This window comes from Myodes glareolus, chromosome 7, assembly GCF_982192425.1.
Source record: "Myodes glareolus chromosome 7, mMyoGla1.1, whole genome shotgun sequence".
In the NCBI taxonomy this organism is placed as follows: Eukaryota; Metazoa; Chordata; class Mammalia; order Rodentia; family Cricetidae; genus Myodes; species Myodes glareolus.
Window position 1 is genome coordinate 94,613,204 of NC_142032.1, and position 21,024 is coordinate 94,634,227.

The 21,024-nt window shown below is 42.6% G+C and overlaps 1 protein-coding gene across 4 annotated transcripts in view; it reads right to left on the minus strand.

Moving 5' to 3' along the window:
• The window catches only part of Znf143 (zinc finger protein 143), a 39,460-nt gene extending 18,694 nt beyond the window's left edge, over positions 1-20,766 (minus strand). The window contains exons 1-8 of one of the 4 annotated variants that reach the window (XM_048460239.3): positions 20,613-20,766; positions 10,169-10,283; positions 9,766-9,858; positions 8,901-8,984; positions 8,174-8,254; positions 6,391-6,587; positions 4,192-4,266; positions 2,988-3,104 (exon numbers count right to left, since the gene is read on the minus strand). In XM_048460239.3, coding sequence (XP_048316196.2) covers positions 2,988-3,104; positions 4,192-4,266; positions 6,391-6,587; positions 8,174-8,254; positions 8,901-8,984; positions 9,766-9,858; positions 10,169-10,283; positions 20,613-20,735 — 885 coding nt within the window. In that variant the 5' untranslated portion in view covers positions 20,736-20,766. Of the gene's footprint in view, positions 1-2,987; positions 3,105-4,191; positions 4,267-6,390; positions 6,588-8,173; positions 8,258-8,900; positions 8,985-9,765; positions 9,859-10,168; positions 10,288-19,731; positions 19,756-20,612 lie in introns of those variants that run through there. The other 3 variants (XM_048460238.3, XM_048460240.3, XM_085692885.2) reach the window with 3 other exon arrangements.
• Positions 20,767-21,024: the final 258 nt, after the last annotated feature.

A 21,024-nucleotide genomic window follows, 5' to 3' on the forward strand; every position in this document is an offset into this window, starting at 1 on the left:
TCCACGATGGTCTCACTCTACTTGTCTACTCTAAGTAGACAAGGATGACCTGTGCTCTTGATCCTTCTGAGTACTGGGATCACGGGTGTGCACCACCATGCCCAGTTTACGGGTGCTAGAGATCTTATTCATGCTAGTCAAGCACTCTTCTGTTGAGTGCAAAGATGTGTTATATTTGTTTTATCATGGAAAGGTGTGTCGCTATTTTACCTTGCCTGCTTAAGGCATCTGATTGGTCTAATTAAAAGCTGAATGGCCAATACCAAGGAAGGAGGTATAGGCAGAACTTCCAGGCAGGGAGAGTAAACAGGAAGAGAAATTATGGCTTGAGGAAGAAAGAAAAAGATACAACAGGGAGATGCCAGGGTCAGCGAGTAGCCAGATACAGAGGAAGCAGAAAAGTAGGGCATAAAGGAAAGGTAAAAAGCCCCAAGGGAGGGGCTGGAGAGATAGCTCAGCTGTTAAGAACACTGCCTGCTGTTCCAGAGATCCTGCGTTCAATTCCCAGCAACCACATGGTGGCTCACAACCATCTGTAGTAAGATCTGGTGCCCTCTTCTGGCCTGCAGAACACTGTATATATAATGAATAAATAAATCTTAAAAAAAAAAAAAAGTCCCAAGGCAAAACATAGATGAATAGAAACAGTTTAAATTAACCTGAAAGAGCTCGTGGGACAAGCTTAAGCTAAGGCCGAGCGTTCATAATTAATAATAAGTCTCTGTCTTTATTTGGGAGCTGGTTGGCAGCCCAAAGAAAATTCTAACTACACTCTATTAGCTGAGCTACAATCTCCCATTCTGTGCCTGCCTTTCTAAGCCTCAATTCCTCTCTGTAAAGTGAAGTGAAATATGACTACTTATGCTAATGCCCAACACGTACCGAACTTTTAATGGACTCATTCTTTTTAGTGATTTATATGAACAGTATTAACTTATTTAATTTTCACATCATTTCTCTAAGACAATGATAAATTATAGACAGGGTCTCATCAGTCCCATCCTGGATTTGCAGTGAGGGTGACCTTAATCTTCTGAGGCACCTGTCTCCACCCCTTGAGCATTGATTAAGGGCATGTGCCACCATGACCAGCTTATGTGGGGCTGGAGAACAAACCCAGGACCCAGCAAGTACTCCAGTGAGCAAGTGACATAACCAGCCTGAGATAACCAGTTTTTGTTTTTTGTTTGTTTGTTTGTTTTGAGACAGGGTTCTGGTTGTCCTGGAACTTTATTTATAGACCAGGTTGACCTCAAAGTCATAGAAGTCTGCCTGGCTCTGCCTTCTGAGTGCTGGGTTTAAAGGTATGTGCCACCATTGCCAGGCAAACAGCTTTACAGATAAGGGAAAATTAGGTACCAAGAGGTCACTTAACATGCCAAAGTCACACTGATAAGTACAAGATCACTGCTCTAAGGCCACTGTTCCAAATATATACTTCCTTATACAAGGTAAGTTACTCATTAAATCTGAGCTGTTTGTTAAAAATCATGGCATAGTTTTTTGTGTTTTGTTGCAAATAAAATAAAAATATTGAGGCTTGGTGTAATGAGGGGGCCAGGGAGCCAGACCAGAACCATGACATATCCTGCTAGTAGCCCTCCCAGAGACTAGGCCTTAGTTGAGCAAGTAATTTTCAGGAAAACCACAACTCAAGAGCAACCAATCAACAGGCACCCCACAGCCTTCTGATGCCCCATAGACTCTTGGTAGCTAAAGACAGATTTTCCTGCCCTGTTGCTGGAAAGTCCTTAACCACTAGGGACACCCACCAATCAGCCCCCAGACTATAATCTTTCCTCCCTGGAATTCCCCTAACCCAGCTTAAAAGGGGCCCAAGAGCCTCTCCTGTCACTGCCATTTGCCAACTCAACACGCTGGCAGTTTGGGTTTTTTAATAAACACTCTTGCTGACTGCAAATGTGATTAGTGGTCTTTTAGGGGACTTCTCACGGGCCCTCATAGTAGTAGCATACACCTTAAAAATAGCCCTCCAGCGAATTAATATTGCTGGGTGTGGTGGCATATGCCTACAACCCCAGAAATTAAGAGGGTACAGGAGGACAGACAGAACTTGAAGGTCAATCTGAGCTACACAATGAGACGCTGTCTCAAAAAAACAAGGGCTGGAGACATAGGACAATGGTAGAACACTAGCCTAGCAAATGTAAGACCCTGGATTCCTTTTTTGTTTCATTGTGGGGACAGGGTTTCTCTGTGTAAAAGCTCTAGCAATCCTGGAACTCACTTTGTAAACCTGGCTAGCCTTGAACTCAAAGAGATCCACCTGCCTCTACCGTGAGGGCTGGGATTAAAGGTATGCACCCCAACAGGCAAGATGCTGGATTCTTAGAGAAAGTGATGAGAATGCTTGGGTCAAATATTTGTAAAGTGGGATAGTCTTTTCCTCCCTCCATGCTGAGGACTGAACCCATAGCTGTACATAATAGACAACTGCTCTGTCACTGAGTCACATCACCAACCGCAGGTTAAATTGTTGCCACCAACTGCTGCCAGACTGCACTGACTCACTGCCACTGGAGTGAGGAAACACGACTCTGGAAGCAGAGGTAGACGGATCTCTGTGAGTTCAAGGCCAGCCTGATCTACAGGGTGAGTTCAAGGACAGTCAGGGCTGTATAGAGAAACCCTATCTCAAAAATGGAAAAAAAAAAAAAGAAAGGAAAAGAAAGAAAGGAAAATTATGTAAGTTCCATAAATGAAATGTACTAACTGTATTGAATTTAATATATAGTATCTGCCAGGAAATATGCGGGAATTAGGAATACAGAAATAAATCATCCAAGTTATCAGAGAACAGACATTTGCTGAGTCTGTTCATGTTCTTGTGTGTCTTAGTGTGAGTGTGTATCAGTAGTTTTTGAATGCGAGAGAACAGGGATGTTTAACATGAAACACAGAAGACCATGCTACTAGTCAGTGCCTGCCATAGTGTGTGTGTGACCAGCTACTTCTCTCTTATGTACCTTAAGATGATGAGCCGTCGTATAGAGTTTTCCACAGCCATCGTATTTACACCGAAATGCCTTCTCTCCACTCTGTTGAGATTTAGGAGTTACTCTTGTATGTCCTTGTAAGACAATCTAGAAAAAAAATACAACTTATGTACCTATACAGATATACAGTAGATGAAATTACTGTGTTCACAATAAACAGAAAGAGGAACTGGGAGGAAGAATCTAGACTCATGGATTCTCCAGGCAGACACTGAGCGGAAACAGGAGGTGCACGATAGAAGAAAGAACACCACGTGCTAGAATGTCGATGTCGTATTCTGTGAGCTGGCAGCCCAAACCGTAAAACCATGTTATAAGCTATAAATCAGTATCATTTTGCTAAAGCCTAGCCCTTCACCTACAAAGACTCACTCCATCCAAGGTGAAGTCAGTGCTCTGGAACAGCCAAAAGGGGCACAGCTGGAGCTCACTATCCATTTCCACCTAGAAGACCTCCAGGATGCACGTCACTGTTGGGACACATGCCTGACATCCCAGAATTTAGGACGCTGAGGCAGGAGGATCATGAGATTAAGGCTGAGTTATATAGTGAGAATCTAGGGATCCATCTCAACAGCTATACTTTTTTTTTTTTTTTTGTCTAAAGGAAATAGAACCTTAAGACAATGTCAAATGTATTTTTATTTCAAAAGCAATGACAAAGAGGGTGTCAGGTCATTTGAATCCCTCATAAGAGATAGAATCCATGTGATCCTAATCTACACTTAGATTCAGCAGAGAGTCATTTTTCTGGATGCTACACCATAAAAATTTAAACAACAGCACTTCCTTTAAGGTATTTCTTTGTAAGATGACGATTTCAGAAATTATGACACCAAGGGTTAGATCTTGCCTAGCAAGTATGAGCCCTAAGTTCAATCCTTAGTACTGCCAACAAAACAAAACAAACTCCAAAAATTCTAAAACCATAAAAATTACAAATAATGACCAGAGGAGCCAAGTTCAATCCCTAGCATGTCAGGCAGTTCATAACTACCTTTAACTTCAACTCCAAAGAAACCATATACCCCTAAGCTACATAGGCACCAGTACTCAAAGGTACCTGCACACAGACATCTACATGTGAATGTATATACATGCATACATGCACACACACACAACCAATTTAAAATAATAATTTAAATAATCTTTAACACGACCCAGCTCTACATACCTGCATTTTTTTCTCTTGCTCGTTTTCCCCAATCAATCCGGTACTTGTTACACTTTCACTCCCATCAATGGACACCTAAAAAAATAAAAGAGAGCTTTAAAAGGCTTAATTTATTTATTTGCAGTGCTGGGAATTGAACCTAAGACCTCACACACATTAGACAAGCAATGTACAAAGGAGCTATACCTCCAGCCCCAGGTTTTATATTTTGATAATGGTTTAGGCTGGATAACATGCAGAGATTTCTCTGTGTAACAGTCCCATCTGTCCTGGAACTAGCTCTTGTATATCAGGCTGGTCTCGAACTCACAGAGATCTGCCTGCCTCTGCCTCCGGAGTGCTGGGATTAAAGGTGTGCACCACCACAGCCTATCTTAAACTTTTTATTTTATGTGCACTGGTATTTTGTCATGGATTTTGGGTCCCCTGGAACTACGGACAGTTGTGAGCTACTATGTGGGTGTTGGGAATTGAACCGGATCCTCTGGAAAAGCAGTGTTCTTAACTGCTGAGTCATCTGTCCAGCCCCTCCTTCACTTCATCCCTTCACTTCACTTTACTGTTTTGTTTTTTTTTTTTAAGTGTATCAAGACAGGGTTTCTCTGTAGATTTGGAGCCTGCCCTGGAACTAGCTCTTGTAGACCAGACTGCCCTCGAACTCACAGAGATCCTCTTGTCTCTGTCTCCCGAGTGCTGGGATTAAAAGCATGTACCACCACCGCCCGGCCTCCATGACTTCTTTTCTGTGAATTATAAACTAGTTATTTATTTTTTTTATAACTTACATCATTGTTATTCTTCCTCAATTATTTCTTTTTTTAATTTTTAAATTTTATTTTGTGGGTATGTTACCTTCATGTATTAGTATATCAACTGAATTGCAGTACCTAGTGCTTGTGGAGGTCAGAAAAGGATTTTGGAGCCCCTAAAATTGGAATTTTGGAAGGGTTTTAGTAGTCAAACCGGAGTCACATGCAAGAGCAATAAAGGGGTTTTTTGTTGTTGTTGTTGTTGTTTGTTTGTTGCTGGCTTTTGAGACAAAATTTCTCTGTGAAGCGCTGACTGTCCTAGAACCCACTGTGTAGACCACGCTGGTCTCAAACTCGCCCACCTCTACCTCCCAAGTGCTGGGATTAAAGATGTGCATGATCACTGCCTAGCACAGTGTTCTTTTTTTTTCTTTCAGTTTTTCAAGACATGGTTTTTCTGTGTAGCTTTAGAGCTTGTCCTGGAACTCATTCTGTAGACCAGGCCGGCCTCGAACTCATAGAGATCTGCCCGCCTCTGCCTCTCAAGTACCGAGATTAAAGGCATGTGCCACCACTGCCCAGCCACAACAAGTGTTCTTAACTGAGCCATCTCACTAGCCCTCTTTCTGCATTAAATTGTTGATCAGACAGGATCTCACTATGTAGACCAAGTTTGTCTTTGAACCTGTGATCATCTATAAGCATGCACTATATTCCTGGCAATCACTTATTTGAAAATAAATGTTGAATTCTTTAGTACTGACACATATTTTTTTGTTTTAAATTGTTAGCTGCTGCTTTTGCTTTTTTTTTAATTTTAAAATATTTTATTTATTATGTATACAGTATACTATCTGTATGTCTGCAGGCCAGAAGAGGGCGCCAGATCCCATTACAAATGGTTGTGAGCCACCACGTGGTTGCTGGGAATTGAACTCAGGACCTCAGGAGGAGCAGACAGTGCTCTTAACCTCTGAGCCATCTCTCCAGCCCGCTTTTTTTTTCAATAATTTGTTTATTTTTATTTTATGTGTATCGTGTCTTGCCTAAAAGTATGTCTCTTTGAGGGTGTCAGATCTTGGAGTTACAGATAGTTAGCTGTCATGTAGGTGCTGGGAATTGAACCCGGATCCTCTGGAAAAGCAGTAGATGCTCTTAACTGCTGAGTCGTCTCCCCAGTACTGCTTCTTCTTTTTGGTGATGTTTTATTGTTTGTTTTGTGTTAGAGACACAGTCTCACTATTCCAGGCTGGCCTTCAACTTATTAGGTAGTTGAGGATGACAATGCCCTCTGCTCGACCTCTAAAGTGCTGAAACTGGAGGTGAGTGCCACTACATTTGGTTTATGAAGTGCTAGTGCTGACTTAGGGTTTGGTGCACATCACAGCAAACAGTCTAACAACTAAGTACACCGTGGCCAGGAAGGTACTGAAGTTGCAAAATGCCATACCTTTGCCGCATACTGCTCCAAAGCACTAATGGTATCTGGATCAATTGTGGCATCCCCAGTGTGCAGCCCTGCCACTGTCCCATCAGCCTGAATTGCCAAGATGGTATCAGACTGTGGAACTTGCACTGCATGGTGGATGTAAGCTGTTGTACCATCTTCCAATTGAACTGCCTGAAGTGAGCTCTGGTCATAACTATCTGGAGGGATGGGAAAGAGAGGCATTACATTAAAAGCATCACAGTAGTAAAACAACCCTCTCAGCTTTCCCTTATAGCTCATCTTCATTCCTCTGTGTCAGTCACTAATCCATAAAAATGCTTTCTACCATAGACCCCCAGTGGCCAAGACTGGGCTAAGATGTAGGTGGGTGATTTTACTGTACTTCCTGTCCCCCATTCTGATCTCTCCAGACGTACTCTTCCCCCTACTGCAGACTGCCTACAGGAGTCCCTCCTCCCCACCATCTCCCTTCCCTGGGGATTCTGCCTCCTGGTGCAGATCTAGGGTCTCCCTAGCTCTTTCATTTTTATTTCTTTAGACTTATTCTTTCTCCTATGTGCAGGAGCCCCTCCTCCCACTCTACCTTTACTCTCTAGGAATGCTGCCTCTTGGTGCAGGCCCTAGTCCCCCTTGCTCTTTCTCACGGCTGTATCAGCCTTTCTTCCTAGCCTATCTCCATTCCTTTGTGGCACTGGTCTACCCACAGAAGCACTCTCTACTAGGACCCCATCACTACCACACTTGCATAGGACCCAGAGAGGGCAACAGCTACCAAAGAATGGAACACCCACCTAACAAAGACAAGACCAGATGTCCACATCAAAAACACCTCAAATATCATAACTCCAGATGCCTAGATCCAGCACAAAAATACAAACAGCCAGAAGCCAGTAACACCTATTGCAACAGATCCCAAGAAATGCAGTTTAGCTGAAGCACACACAAAACAAAGACTTTGGCTAAGAGATGGTGGTGCATGCCTTTAATCAGAGTACTTGGGAGGCAGAGGCAGGCGGATCTCTGTGAATTCAAAGCCAGCCTGTGTAGTTTATGAATATGTTCAAGGACCTTAAAGACTCTTCAAAATCAAGGGACTAGTTTGCGACACACACACACAGACACAAAAGCATCATTTTATATTTAAAGAAAAAGAGAAACCAACTTTTTTTTTTTGAGTAGTTACTATGAGCATTGTACTATGCAATTTATTTACTTTTGTTTTGTCTGTAGCCTAGGCTGTCCTGGTACCCACTATGGAGGCAACACTGTTTAAAGGTACAGTGATCTTCCCATTGCTGTTTCCCAAATGCTTCGATTACAGGCATAGGCTCCCATATCTATATTGACTATATGTCTTAGACTCCTTTAATCTGTACAGAAGTACTGTGAGGCAGAATTCACCACCTCTACTGTATAGATAGGAACCTGAGGTCTGGGACATTAAAGTCACTTTCCTTAGGAACATTTAAAAAAAAGGGTGGGGGGGCTCAATATTTACTGTAACATTTAACCTAAAAGAATAACATACTCATTTTGAGCACAAATAGAGAAACCAAAATTTGGACTCATGTCAGTTTGTGGTACTCAAGCCCTTGGCTCCAGTCTGTGCTCTTTGCTGTGATAAGCTGTTCCTGGACAGCTCAAACTGCCACACGGTTCTTCCGCAAACAACACCCCGACCTGCTGCTTTGCACTTCAAGGAACAAACAGCTGTTTCCCATGGACAACACTCACAGGCAAAGACAGTTCTTCTGTTCCCCACACACCCACAGAACTATTGTACCTTTAGAAGTATGGTGGATAAACGCAGTTGTTCCGTCTTCTAGCTGCACGGCTTGCCCATCCTCCAGCCGCAAACTGTCCCCTGCTCAAGAGCAATGCTTACAATTAGACCCCCATTTTCAGCGTGTTCCAGCTAATTCACACAGCAGCGACAGAGTCAGACTAATACATCTACCTGCTTTAGGAGTCACTGGACATTTAGTAATCTCAGTAAAGCTGCTTTGAGAAACTATTTCAAGGAAAAGGGCATTTCGAGACTTGTTTTAAGAATATATTCCAGGGATGAGAAGAATTGAAAGAAGGAGAATAAAAGAAAATGAATGATGTGGGATTCGGCTCCACCACAGCCATATTCCTAAGGACTGCTGTCTATGCTCTCCCGGGCTCAGCGCAGCAGTGTCTCTGCCATTATCTCTTAGAGGAGTCTTGGCTAAGTTTCATCCTCTGTCTGGCATCTATTGACCTTTCTTCTGAAAAAGACTAGAAATCAGACCAAATTTAGGTAGTAAGACAAGCTGGAGGCAGCAAATTCTGAAGTCTGAGAGTCAGGGCAGGTTTTTGTGTGCTTATTTATTTAGGTTAAGAAATGGTCTCGTTGTGTAACCCTGGATACCCTGCACTACACAGACTAAGATGCCCCAAATTCACAGAGACCTGCCCGCCCATTCTGAGTGCTGGAATTAAAACCATGTGCTACCATGCCTGGCTGTTGTGTTTTAAATACTTACTACTTTTAGGTATAGGGACATGTTGAACATAGGCAGCAGAACCATCTTCCAACTGAATGACCTGGCCATCAATGAGTCTCCCATCTAGAATAAAATATTCAAGCCCATAAATTAGCAGCAAAAAAAATTAAAACTTTATACAATTTCAAAATAATATCAACTATAAAAACATACACTACTTAAGCTCATGTTCATCTTGGTTCTTCCCTCAATGTTCTGAGGCAATTCAATATCACATCCAGTGATCCTACAGAAAGCAGAAAATCCTCCCTCAGCCATCCTTCCTCCCTCCAATTTCCAATCAGATAAATTCAAGAGGAAGAGTGGCTCATCACAGTAAGCTACATGCATTGCACCTCTGTGTTCTCCTCAGACCATTTAGTACCAATGACCCTGAGCACGGAGAAGCTGAACAGACACGCCAGTGTATGTGAATTCAGGTGACACTCTCACCCCTGGGAGCTGTGTATACCTATGGCCACATACATACGGCAGTTTTTTATACAAAGAAGGAGTTTTAGAACTGGGTTATTTCCTGAAGCAAACTAAATGTCAAGTCAGAGACAATGTCATTTTAAGAAAACCAAATACATTCTCTACATGTTTTGTAAACACACTGAATTACAACCTAGACTAAAAAGTAAAAAATGTCTTACTCTTCTTCCCCTTGCCTTTTAGTTCCCCAGAATATCTTTCAGCTATCTCAAAGAGTAGCCCAAAATGATCAAAGCAAAACTTCAGTTAAGCTGAACCAACTTCAAGCATCATATGCAATGCAGCATCCTTAGGAGGCTGGGATGGAGGTCTAGTGGGTAAGGGTTCTGAGTCATCAGCATTAACCAGCGGCCACACATGATGCACATACCTTTAGAGTTGTGCTGTATGTAGGCAGTAGAGCCATCGGCAAGTGTTACAGCTTGCAAACTTACACCTTCCATATTCTCTAAATTGTCACCATCTATGAAAAAACAAAATCATTTTTCAGATAGCTACATATATGCATGCTAATGATATTAAATTATTTTCTATAAAATGAAAAACAAGGCAAAAAGCAAGTTGCTTAATTCTTAAAGAGACTCAAGTAGAATCTTTTTATAGAATTTACAAAAAAATTATCTAGCCAAATTGAAAATGTCAGCAAGTAAGAGGGGTCTAGATATCATCAAGATACACGGGATACATGTATGGGATTCTTTTCAAAAATTAAAAAAAAGTTCATTAATTGCAACTTCCATACTTCCCTGATCCTTTCTAGCAAGACTGCTTACCTGCCACGGTTACTGCCTCTGTCAGGCACAGGGTAACATGCTGAGCCTCCATTCCTCCTCCAGGAAATTCTGTCATTCCCTGAGAATCCCGATTTATTTGCGCTAACAACATTTTCTACCTTGAAGAAAAATATAAACACTTGAGAACAAGGAAAGATGCACATGAAATAAAAGCTAAGGTGGCAAAGGCACTCACTTTCAAGTTTGATGACCTGAGATTCATCCCCAGAATTCCCTTAGAGGAAAGAGAGCTGGCTTCTAAAAGTCACCTACACACACCTACACACACACACACACACACACACACACACACACACACACCAGTGAGCACACTAAATACTCAAATGTAAAACCTTGGCTGGACATGGCAACATGTCTGTAATTCCAGCACTTAGAAGGCAGAGGCGGCCCGGCACACAGTGAATTCTAGAACAGTCAGAGCTACATAGTGAGACCCTATCTCAAAAAGCAAACAAACAAACAAACAAAAAATCCTTTTATTTGAAAAAAAAGCTGCAAATAATACTTGTGAATCACACACACATAAAAGTTAAAGATATGAATGGTACTTAACAGAAGATAAAATTTCACTTAATATGCAGGGTAGGGTTATTAAAACTAACAAACATCTCTTAAAACTCCTGCAGCAAGACATACTAATAATGGCATAGCTAAAGGGAACATCTACATAGCACAGTTTGGCAAATATGCCCAGGCTTGCTTTCTGCAATTCTGAGAAACTTATTGGTAGGGTATTAAGTGCACACCTTTAACCACAGCACGCCAGAGGTAGGGTCTCTGGGAATCTGAAGCTAGTCTGATCTATACAGTTCTAGGCCAGCAAGGGCTACACAGTGAGACGCTATCTCAAAACAATAACATAAACCACACCACCTCAAAATTACAGTGCCAGATTACACTTCATTTCTCCCGTTTGCTACACTTCTCAACCTCTTCTCCTCAAGTAGCTCAGGGGCCTTGTGTGAACGCTGTAACTACCCCAACTCCTTAGCATTAGCATCCATCCATTTACCTGTATCTGAGAAAGTGTAAATAAAGCAAGCCGAATACCACATCCATCACAGCTATTACACTCTCTTTGTCACAACTACTGCTTGTTTTCAAGCCAAGAACACTTCCTGAAGACTGAGGGTGTAACTTATTGTTCAAGACACACCAAACACACACACACACACACACTCGAGGGAGCATACTTAATGATTTCCCATTATCTGCTAGTGTGTACCTTTAATTTTTTGCAAATCCTCTGTAGATAGTGATCTTTAAAATGAAACTGAAATTATTCCTAGAATCTACCCAAAAGAAATAAAAACTATCTACCAAAGACTTCCTTTTTAAAAGATTTATTTATTTATTATTTATTTCATGTGCATTGTTGTTTTGCCTGTATGTATATCAGTATGAGGATGTCAGATTCCCTGGAACTAGAGTTACAGACAGCTGTGAACTGCCACATGGGTGCTGGGAACAGAATCTGGGTCCTTTGGAAGAACAGCCAGTGCTCTTAACTGCTGAGCCAACTCTTCAGCCCCACAAAAGACTTCTGTAAGAATACTTATATGGAGGCTGGAGAGATTTAGAAAGGAATTAAATGTCCATTCATAAAAGAGTGGGTAAACGAGAGGCAATGAATCCTGGACAGAAAATTACACAGTAACAGGGAAAGATCTACTATATATGCAAAAACACTGATGAAGCTGTGATGGTTCATGCCTGCAATCCTAGCCATTAAGAGGTAGAGATATCTTGGGTTAATTTGTTTTTCACCTATAGTAAGTACAATGCTTAACCATGCAAGGGAGATGGAAGACATGCATGCTATCATTACTGTTTGTTTTCTATTCATTGCACTCATTCACTTGAAAAACTGAATGTAACCATGTTGTAATTCCTATATTGCCTGAAAAACTTGGAATATATAAGCTGGAGAAAAAATATACAGCAGAAAGAACACAGAAAGAGAAAGAACATAAAAAGAACACGAGAGAACAGAGAATAAAGAAGGAAGTCACCAGGGTTGGAAAGATGGCTGGGGGCTGGAGAGATGGGTCAGAGGTTAAGAGCACTGACTGCTCTTCCAGAGGTCCTGAGTTCAATTCCCAACAACCACATGGCAGCTCACAACTGTCTATAATTCAAAGATCTGACATCCTCATACAGGCAAAATACCAAATGCACAATAAAATAAATATAAAAAATATTTTTCTTAAAAAAGAAGGAAGTCAAAAAAAAAAAGAGGCAGAGGTAGGGGAATCACTGCAAGTTAAAGACCAGCCTGGCTACATAATGAGACTTTGCCTCTGGAGGTGGCTGCTATCTCTTACTCCATATTTTGAATGAATTCCAATGAAGCCCAAGATGAATTTTATCCAGCACCAGTCAGATCCGTAGGTCAAAATTAAGCTTAACTGTCATAAACCCCAGAGGTTACTGGTGGAAGCATGTGTTGAAGATTCAAGGCCTGAACCCTGATGCCCAACATTGGTTATGGGAGCCACAAGCACACAAGCACATGCTGGTTCCTGATATGCAAACAACTTTACTGTGCTGAATCCTTTGACAATGTTTCCTCCTCAAAGCCATCCTGGAAAGAGTGGCCTGGCTGGTCACCAGTTTCAACAGGTTCAACAGCAGAAGAAATGAACAGACAATTCACATGTACATTTCCTTCATGCTTAAATAAAACCACAAAAAAAAAGGGGAAGGAAAAAGAAAGAATAAATTAGAATATCCCTTTTCTTTTTAATGAAGCATTTTGTGGTGCTGGGGAAGAATCTTATACAAAATGCTAGACAAGAGCACAACTCTAGCCCTGTCCCTCAGCCTAAGACTCAAGAAAAAGTCCGAATAACAGCTGGGCAGTCTCCTGGGAGTAGATTATCTTTCATTCCTTTGAAATCGAATATATTCTCAGAATAAACACCTCCCATTACACACATACTCCACTAAGGCTGCCAATTCCTCTGTATGCTCTGATAGGTTTGTCATCTGCACTTGCCTATTTTCAGCACAGATAGTCAAGGTAAAACTTCTCAAGGCCCCCGTGACTAAACTGTTTTCTTACAATTACAACAGTGTAGTATGAATTGCCATGATTTTTATCCTTCTAAGCTTCTTTTCAAAGCTAGGTGTGGTGGTACACACCTTTAATCCCTTGGGAGGCAAAGGCAAAAAGATCTCTGTGACTTTGAGGCCAGAATGGTCTATAGACCTAGTGCCAGGGCAGGCACAAAGAAACACTGTCTCAAACAAACAAACAAACAAACTTTCTTTTTCAGGACTACAGAGATGGCTCATCCATTAAGAGTGCTTACTGCTCTTGCATAGACCTGGGTCGGTTCCCAGCACCCATATGGCAGTTCACAACCACTGTAGTTCCAGTTTTAGGGGATCCAACATGTTCTTCTGGCCTCTGCAAACACCAAGTACACAAGTAGTACATGCAAGCAAAATCTGAATACACTAAACAAAACATAAATAAAATCCCCTGGCAGTGGTGGTGCACACCTTTTATCTCAGTACTCGGAAGGCAGAGGCAGGCAGAGTTTGAAACCAGCCTGGCTACATAGTGAGATTCAGGACAGCCAGGGCAACATAGAGAAACCCTGTCTCAATACCCCCCAAAAATAATCTTTTTTTTTTCCTTCAAGAAAGGGTTTCTGTGTAGCCTTGGCTGTCCTGGAACTTGCTGTGTAGATCAGGCTGGCATTAAACTCACAGATCTCTGCCTGCTTCTACTTCCTACTACTGGGATTAAAGGAGTATGCACACACCACCATGCCCAATTACTTTGTTTTCTACACTAGTACATTTTTCTTATAATATTGTAATATAAAATTTAAAGTTAAGAAAAATGATTTTCCCCAGCACTCAGAAGGGAGAGGCAGGCAGTTCTCTGAGTTCAAGACCAGCCTGGTCTACAGAGCAAGTTCTAGGACAAACAGAGCTACAGAGAAACTCTGTCTTGAAGAGAAAAAAGGAAGAAAGGGAGGAAGAGAGGGAGGAAAAGAGAGAAAGAAAGATGATTCTCAATCACTTAACAAATCAAATCCCTTCTTTTTATTTTCTACTGCTTGCTGTCCATTTTCACACTTATATTTTAGTGATGTAATTAGAGATAACACTATATTCACTGCTTTTTGTTTTGTTTTGTTTTTTGAGTAAACTATATCAAGGCATCTTTTTTGTGTGTATGGTGCTGAAGCTTTGCCAGGGTCTTAGCCATGCTAAGACAACTGCTCTTCCATTGAGCTAGATTCCCTAGTCCACTTTTGTTCCTTTTTTTGTTCTCTGAGACAGGGAGAATTTCTCTGTGTAGCCCCTGACTGTCCTGGAACTCACTTTATGACCAGCCTGGTCTTGATTTCAGATATCCTGAAATCTGCCTCTGCCTCCGGAGTGCTGGGATTAAAGGTGTGTGCCACCACTACCTGGCATTATTTTTTTTAGCCCCACCTTGAAGCAGGCCCTGGTGCAGACAAAGACTTTAAAGCTGACTAGAGAGATGATGAATCAGTGGTAGAGTGCACCCTGCTCTTGTCGAGGGCAGTCACCTGCAGCAAGACCGGCCCAATTTCTAATAAACTACAGAAATGATCTCTAAAATTATAGTGTACAGCATTTTTCACTTCTGTAAATTTTTATTAGGCCAAAATTTATTCATAACGACTATTCTTCACTGACATAAAAATTTTGGGAGGTGGGCTGTTACTTTTTTAGCAAATTAAGAGCACAGGGTATTGAGTTCACATGACTAAATGCTTAATATACACACCACTCTGGGTTCAATTCTTAGCACCAAACAAGACAAATCTTTTGCTTCCACACCATTTATCATTTCTTATTATGTACCAGGCATATATTGTTTTCTCATTAAAAACAATCACTTACCCCAGGCAGTGAGTGTTGGGGGCGCATGCCTTTAATTCCAGCACTTGGGAGGCGGAGGCAGGTGAGTTCAAGGCCAGTCTGGTCTACAGAGTTCCAGGACAGCCACAGCTGTCTCAAAAAACAAAAGCAAAACAAACAAACAAAAAATCAAGGACCAGTACAATGACTATTGGGTATCTGCCATCAAATCCTACAACTTGAGTTTAACTCCTGAGACCCATATGATAGGAGAGAATCAATTCCCCTGACCTTCACATAAGTGCTATGGCATGTCACGCACATCTCTCACAGACACACTGTTTCAAAAAATAAACAAACAAAAAATAAAAAAGTTTCCAGGATTAAAACAGTTAGACAAAAAAGTACAAAGGTTTCTCTGTAACAGCCCTCTTAGTGCTGGGATTAAAGGCGTGCGCCACCACCTGTCACCACCGCCCAACCAAAAAAGGACAACTTTTTCTAGCTACCCCGTGCTGTCAGGATCCAAGTAGACAGTCCTGGTTGTATAGTCATTCCTGCCTGACTCCCAAGAGCTGGGACTATAGGCTCCAGGCTGGATCCTGTCCCCTACCCCATGTTTTCTTTAGACAGTATCTCATAGAGCCTGTGCTGGTTCACCTGCTTCTACTTCGAGTGCTGGAACTAAAGGTATGCAACACCACATTAGATAAATAAAACCAGGGCCTCGTCAATGTTAGGCAAACATTCTATTAACTCAGAAAAAAAAACAGTTAAAAAGATTCCTTAAAAATATTCTAGGGGGAGCTGGAAAGATGGCTCAGTGGACTAAGAGAGCACTGGTTGCTCTTCCAGAGGACCCAGGCTCAGCTCCCAGCAACCACATGGCAGCTCACAACTGTCTGTAACTTCAGTTCATGGGGGCCTGGCATCCTCACACAGACATATACATACAGGCAAAGCACAAATGCACATAAAAATAAAGATTTTAAAAAACATTCTTAGCTGGGTGGTGGTAGTGCACCACCTGCAGTGGAGTGGGGGGTGCAGCAGGGATGGGGATTAGCACCTTTAATCCCAGCACTCCAGGGCAGAGACAGGAGGATCTCTGTGAGTTCAAGGCCAGCCTGGTCTACAAGAGCTAGTTCCAGGACATGCTCCAAAGCCAAAGAGAAACCCTGTCTCGAAAAACCAAAAAACATTCTTAGGAGCTAGAGAGACAGTTTAGGGGATTAAGAGCTCTGGCCGCTCTTCCTGATACCCACATTCAATTCCCAGCACCCACATAGCAGCTCACAACTGTCTGTAACTCCAGCTCCAGGGGAGTCTGACACCTTTGTATCAATCCACATAAAATAACATTAAATAAATTTAAAAAAAAAAACCAAAAACATTCTTAGCTGGGTGGTGGTGGCACACGCTTTTAATCTCAGCACTGCAAGGCAGAGGCAGGTGAAGCTCTGTGAGTTCAAGGTCAGCCCAGTAGAAGGAGCTGGTTCCAGGAAAATCCTGTCTTTAAAAAAGGGGGGGGGGGACTCATTTCAGCGCTAGACATAATGAAAACTGGACATTAAATTATAGTGTGGAGGTTAAAAAAATTCACACTGTAATTGGACAACTTGGTATCAATTATTAAAAAGATACAAGAAGGTCAAAGAGAAGGCTCAGCCATTAAGAAAAGTACAAACTGCTCTTCAAAGAGACCCAAGTTCAATTGTCAGCACCTACATCAGACAGCTCACAATTGCTTGTAATAATAGCTCCAGAGGATCTGATGCTTCTGGCCTCCACAGGCATTCCTCGATATAACACTGATATACAGACCCATTGATATACCCATAATTAAAATAACGAATCTTTTTGTTTGTTTTGCTTTTTTGAGATACAGCCTCACTATGCAACCCTGGCTGGCCTGAACTCAGATATCCGCCTCCCTCTGTCTCTCAGGTCCCAGAATTAAAGGCATGCGTTATCATATTCAACCACAGAATAAACAAACAGAAGATATTTAACCACTAATGACCTAATGACCTGATGACCTGAATTTGATCTCCGGGACCCACAGAAAGGACAGAGAAAGATCCCCTCAAGTTTTCCTCTGACCTCCAGCCAGGCACTGCAACAAATGTATGACCTTCCTCAAATAAATAACATTCAATAGAACATTATTTGCATTTTGAGAATTCTTTCATGAAAGGTAGTGTTGAAAGTAGTTAAGATTATTGCTCCTATGGAACTGACATACATTCCAGAGAGGGAACTCAGCAATAGACAGATATATATTAGTTATACGATCCCATTCCTATTTGTATGTAGGAAAAAGTTATCAACAATCTAAAATTCCATCAAAAAGACATGTTAAATATGCTACCAATAAATGAAGCATGAGTAAAAAGAAACCACCTCTCATGAGCTCCTGGCTACCATCTGCAGGACTGTGGGCTTGATTTCTAGCCAGCAGTAAAAAGAGAGATCTTCATAAAATGGTGAGAAATATGTCCAAAGTATATAGGGAGGAAAAAAAGCAAGTGGCAGCAGAGTATGCCTGGTATGAGTACACCCGGGTTTTGAAAACTTTAAGTAATAACAAAGCAAGCATGTGTATAAAATCAAGATTTCTTCCCAGGAACAGAAAGGACTAAGACAACGTAGAAGAGACTTTGAATATTCCATCCCATCCCTGCTGCACCCCCCACTCCACTGCAGAGGATCCATCCAGGATAAGCGCATAAGTGCTCTACCACTGAACTGTAGCCACATCTAACAACCTGAGTTCAATTTTCAGGCCTCACGCAGTGGAAGGAGAAAACTGATTATCACAACTTGTCCTTTGACATATACGAGCACGCAAACTCACTCTCTCTCTCTTACACACACACACTCTTACACAAACACACACACACACGTGTAATAAGGTTTTAAAAAGTACATAATCAAGCTTCATAACTCACTACATAATCTAACTTCTTGGTTGTGAGCCTTAGCCTTTAATTTCTGAGCCATCTCTCCAGCCCTAACCCAATTTTTAAATAGGGAAAGGATACAGACATTTCTCCAAAGATCTACAAATGATCAACTTCACTAGCAATCAGAGAAATTCAAAGCAAGCCCACAGAGATATCACTACTCCATACTCAATAGGATGGCGAGGATAAAACAGAATGTCATTGTGCGGGTGGAGGCACACAGGTCAGGCAAGGTTCTAAGTTTAAGCGCAGTCTGGACTACATAGATGAGGAACTCAGAACCCCTATACCTGCAGTTAGCAGTGTAAATGTACAAATGGTACACACAATCTCACTCTTGTCTTCTTTCTTTTTCCCTTTTCTGGAGGGTCTTTCTATGTAGCTCTGCTAACTAGCCTGGAACTCATTATAAAGGCCAGGCTGGCCTTGAACCTGCAGCAAACATTCTTCTGCTGCCCACTTGCTGGGATTATATATGGGTGCCACCTAGCTGTGAACACAGTTCCATGACTAGGACATTACACCTGAGCCATAAAACCCTGTGACTGGAGGGTCAGCACAATGACTTATGGGAAAGGTGCCTGCTGCCAAGCCTTGGAGAGTTAACTCCCTGGGACCCCCATGGTGGAGGGAGAGAACAGACTTCATCCAATTGTCCTCTAACCTCTAAATGTACAGTGTGGCACACACACATACACAGAGAAAATAAACAGAAATGTCTATTTAGGGGGCTGGAAAGATGGCTCTGTGGTTAAGATCATTGGCTGTTATTCCAGAGGACCTGGGTTTGGATCCCAGCACCCACTTGGAGACAGACAATCATTGTTAATTCCAGTTCCAGGGGACCTGACACCTTCTTCTGGCTTCCTTGTACACCAGGCCAGCCAAGTTATTTATAATAATTTTCTTTGAGACAGAGTTTCTCTGAGTAGCCCTGACTTTGAACTCACAGATCCATCTGCCTGCTGAGTGCTGCTGGGATTAAAGGCATGCACCGCTAGTTGGCTTTTTGTTTTTCTTTTTCTTTTTTCCTCTTCGAGACAAGCTCTAGTGTAACCATGGCTGACTATACTTGAACTCAACTGTAGCCAAGAATGACCTCAAACTCCTGACCCTCCTGTCTCTACTCCCAAGTATTAGCATGCTAATACTCCCAAGTATTAGCATGGTGACTTCATCTGCGGTCTCAGGGGCTAACTTTAAGGCCTTCTACCTCGCAGGGAAGTATTCCACCACTGTGCTACATTCCCAACCCAGTTTTTACTTTTTTGACATAGGACCTCACTACTGGGCTGCTCAGGTTAGCCTTAAACTCAATCTGTCGTAAAGGAAGACCTTGAATTTGTAATTTTTCCTATCTCAGTCTTGGGAGTGAAGATTAAAGTTTAACTTCTAGTCCCAGTGTTGATTACATTTTGGAAGGTGAATGTATGTGAATTCTGTCAAAAACTTCATAATTAATTTACTTGTGATAATACCTTACAGTGTGTACCTAGCTGGAACTATGCAATAATGGGTAGCCTTGAATTGGGGTACTCCTCCAATCTCAGACTCTCTGAATGTTGGGATTATATGAGTCACTAAGTCCAGATAAAATTATTCAAAATAAAAGGAAAGCGAATATTTGTAGAGTTGATTAAACCTCCAAATAGTCAAAACGTCAGGATTAAATTTATGCTTATTGATGATTTGTAGTCACACTTCGCAATGAATTTAACATATACTTACAATGAAGAAAGTGTTACACAGGTTTTTGCCTACTACAGAACACATCTTTCCTAGGAAAATTAAGAACCAAACTGAATACAAGGAAACTTGTAATTTTTAGCATTTCCAACGAACTATGCCAGCTGACTTGGATATTTCAAAGGGAAGGCAAAGCTTGATTCTAAACAAATAATAGGTGGGCAGTGGTATTGTTTTCTATTCATTACGTGTAATGAAAGGAAAAAAGTTAATAAAAGAGTGAACAAAAGTTCTACTATAAACCATTTTTTTCTTTGGCCAAAAAGAAAGCAAACGGAAATGACAAATGGCTATTTTTGAATATTCGATGTTAGGTCTTTAAAGAAAAATTGTGAAAAAGAACAACTATGCCCACGATCAGAATAGGAAGAAACCCAGGTACGATGTGCGGGCGGTGTCCCCAGCCGCGGGGCCCGCGTCCCTGCCGGTCCTTGCGGTGAACCGAGGCCCGGAGGCCCAGGCAGACGAGCTCCGCCACGGCGCGCCTGGGGACGCTCTCCGCTCGGAAGGTCAGACCGAGCTAAGCCTCCCAGCTCCCGAGAGCTCCACCCTCCCCTCTCGCTCTCCCTCCCCTTAGTGGCCCCCGGAGGGGAACAGGCGTGGCGCGGCGTGAGAGGGGGGAGGTGGCGTCCTCAGCAAGACGAGCTCCGCCGCCTCAGAGTGGCGGCCTTGGGTTATTAATAAACTCCGCTTTTGCCCGGGCTGCGCTCCGAAGGCGGCCGTGGGATCGGCCAGGCCTCAGGCCCGGCGGGAGCGGAGCTTGAGGGAGAGCCGGGGCCCGAGTGGGCCCGCGCCGTCGCGCTGAGGGCGGCGGCCGGGCGGAGAATAATGCACACTGGGTAAAAACACATTTATATACGAACCTCCGAGAAAATTTTCCAACAATTCCTTCGTCCGACCACCATGCACCAGGACAGGAAACAGCCGCCCGGCCCCCAGGCCCCGCAACCCGCATAGCAATTCTGGAGCCCGCCCCTAGTCTCCATTGGGCTGTCATTACGTCACTCACCTGGAGACTCTTGCTCTCTATTGGCCTAAATGTTGTGACGGGCAGGAAGGCGCCACCAGCCACGCCCATTTTCTGTGCGTCATTGCAGCTTGGTCTTCCGTCCCACGCCTGAGTGGCTGGCTCCGAGGGAAGAATCAGAGCTTCCGTGTCTGACTGGCTGCGAGAACCGCCCGTCCCAGACCACTCCACCCTGCTGACGAGTGAATTATGCCGAGTCTGGGGCCCCAGCGGGAGGCGCCATTTTGTAGCGAGGGAGGGAGGCTGGT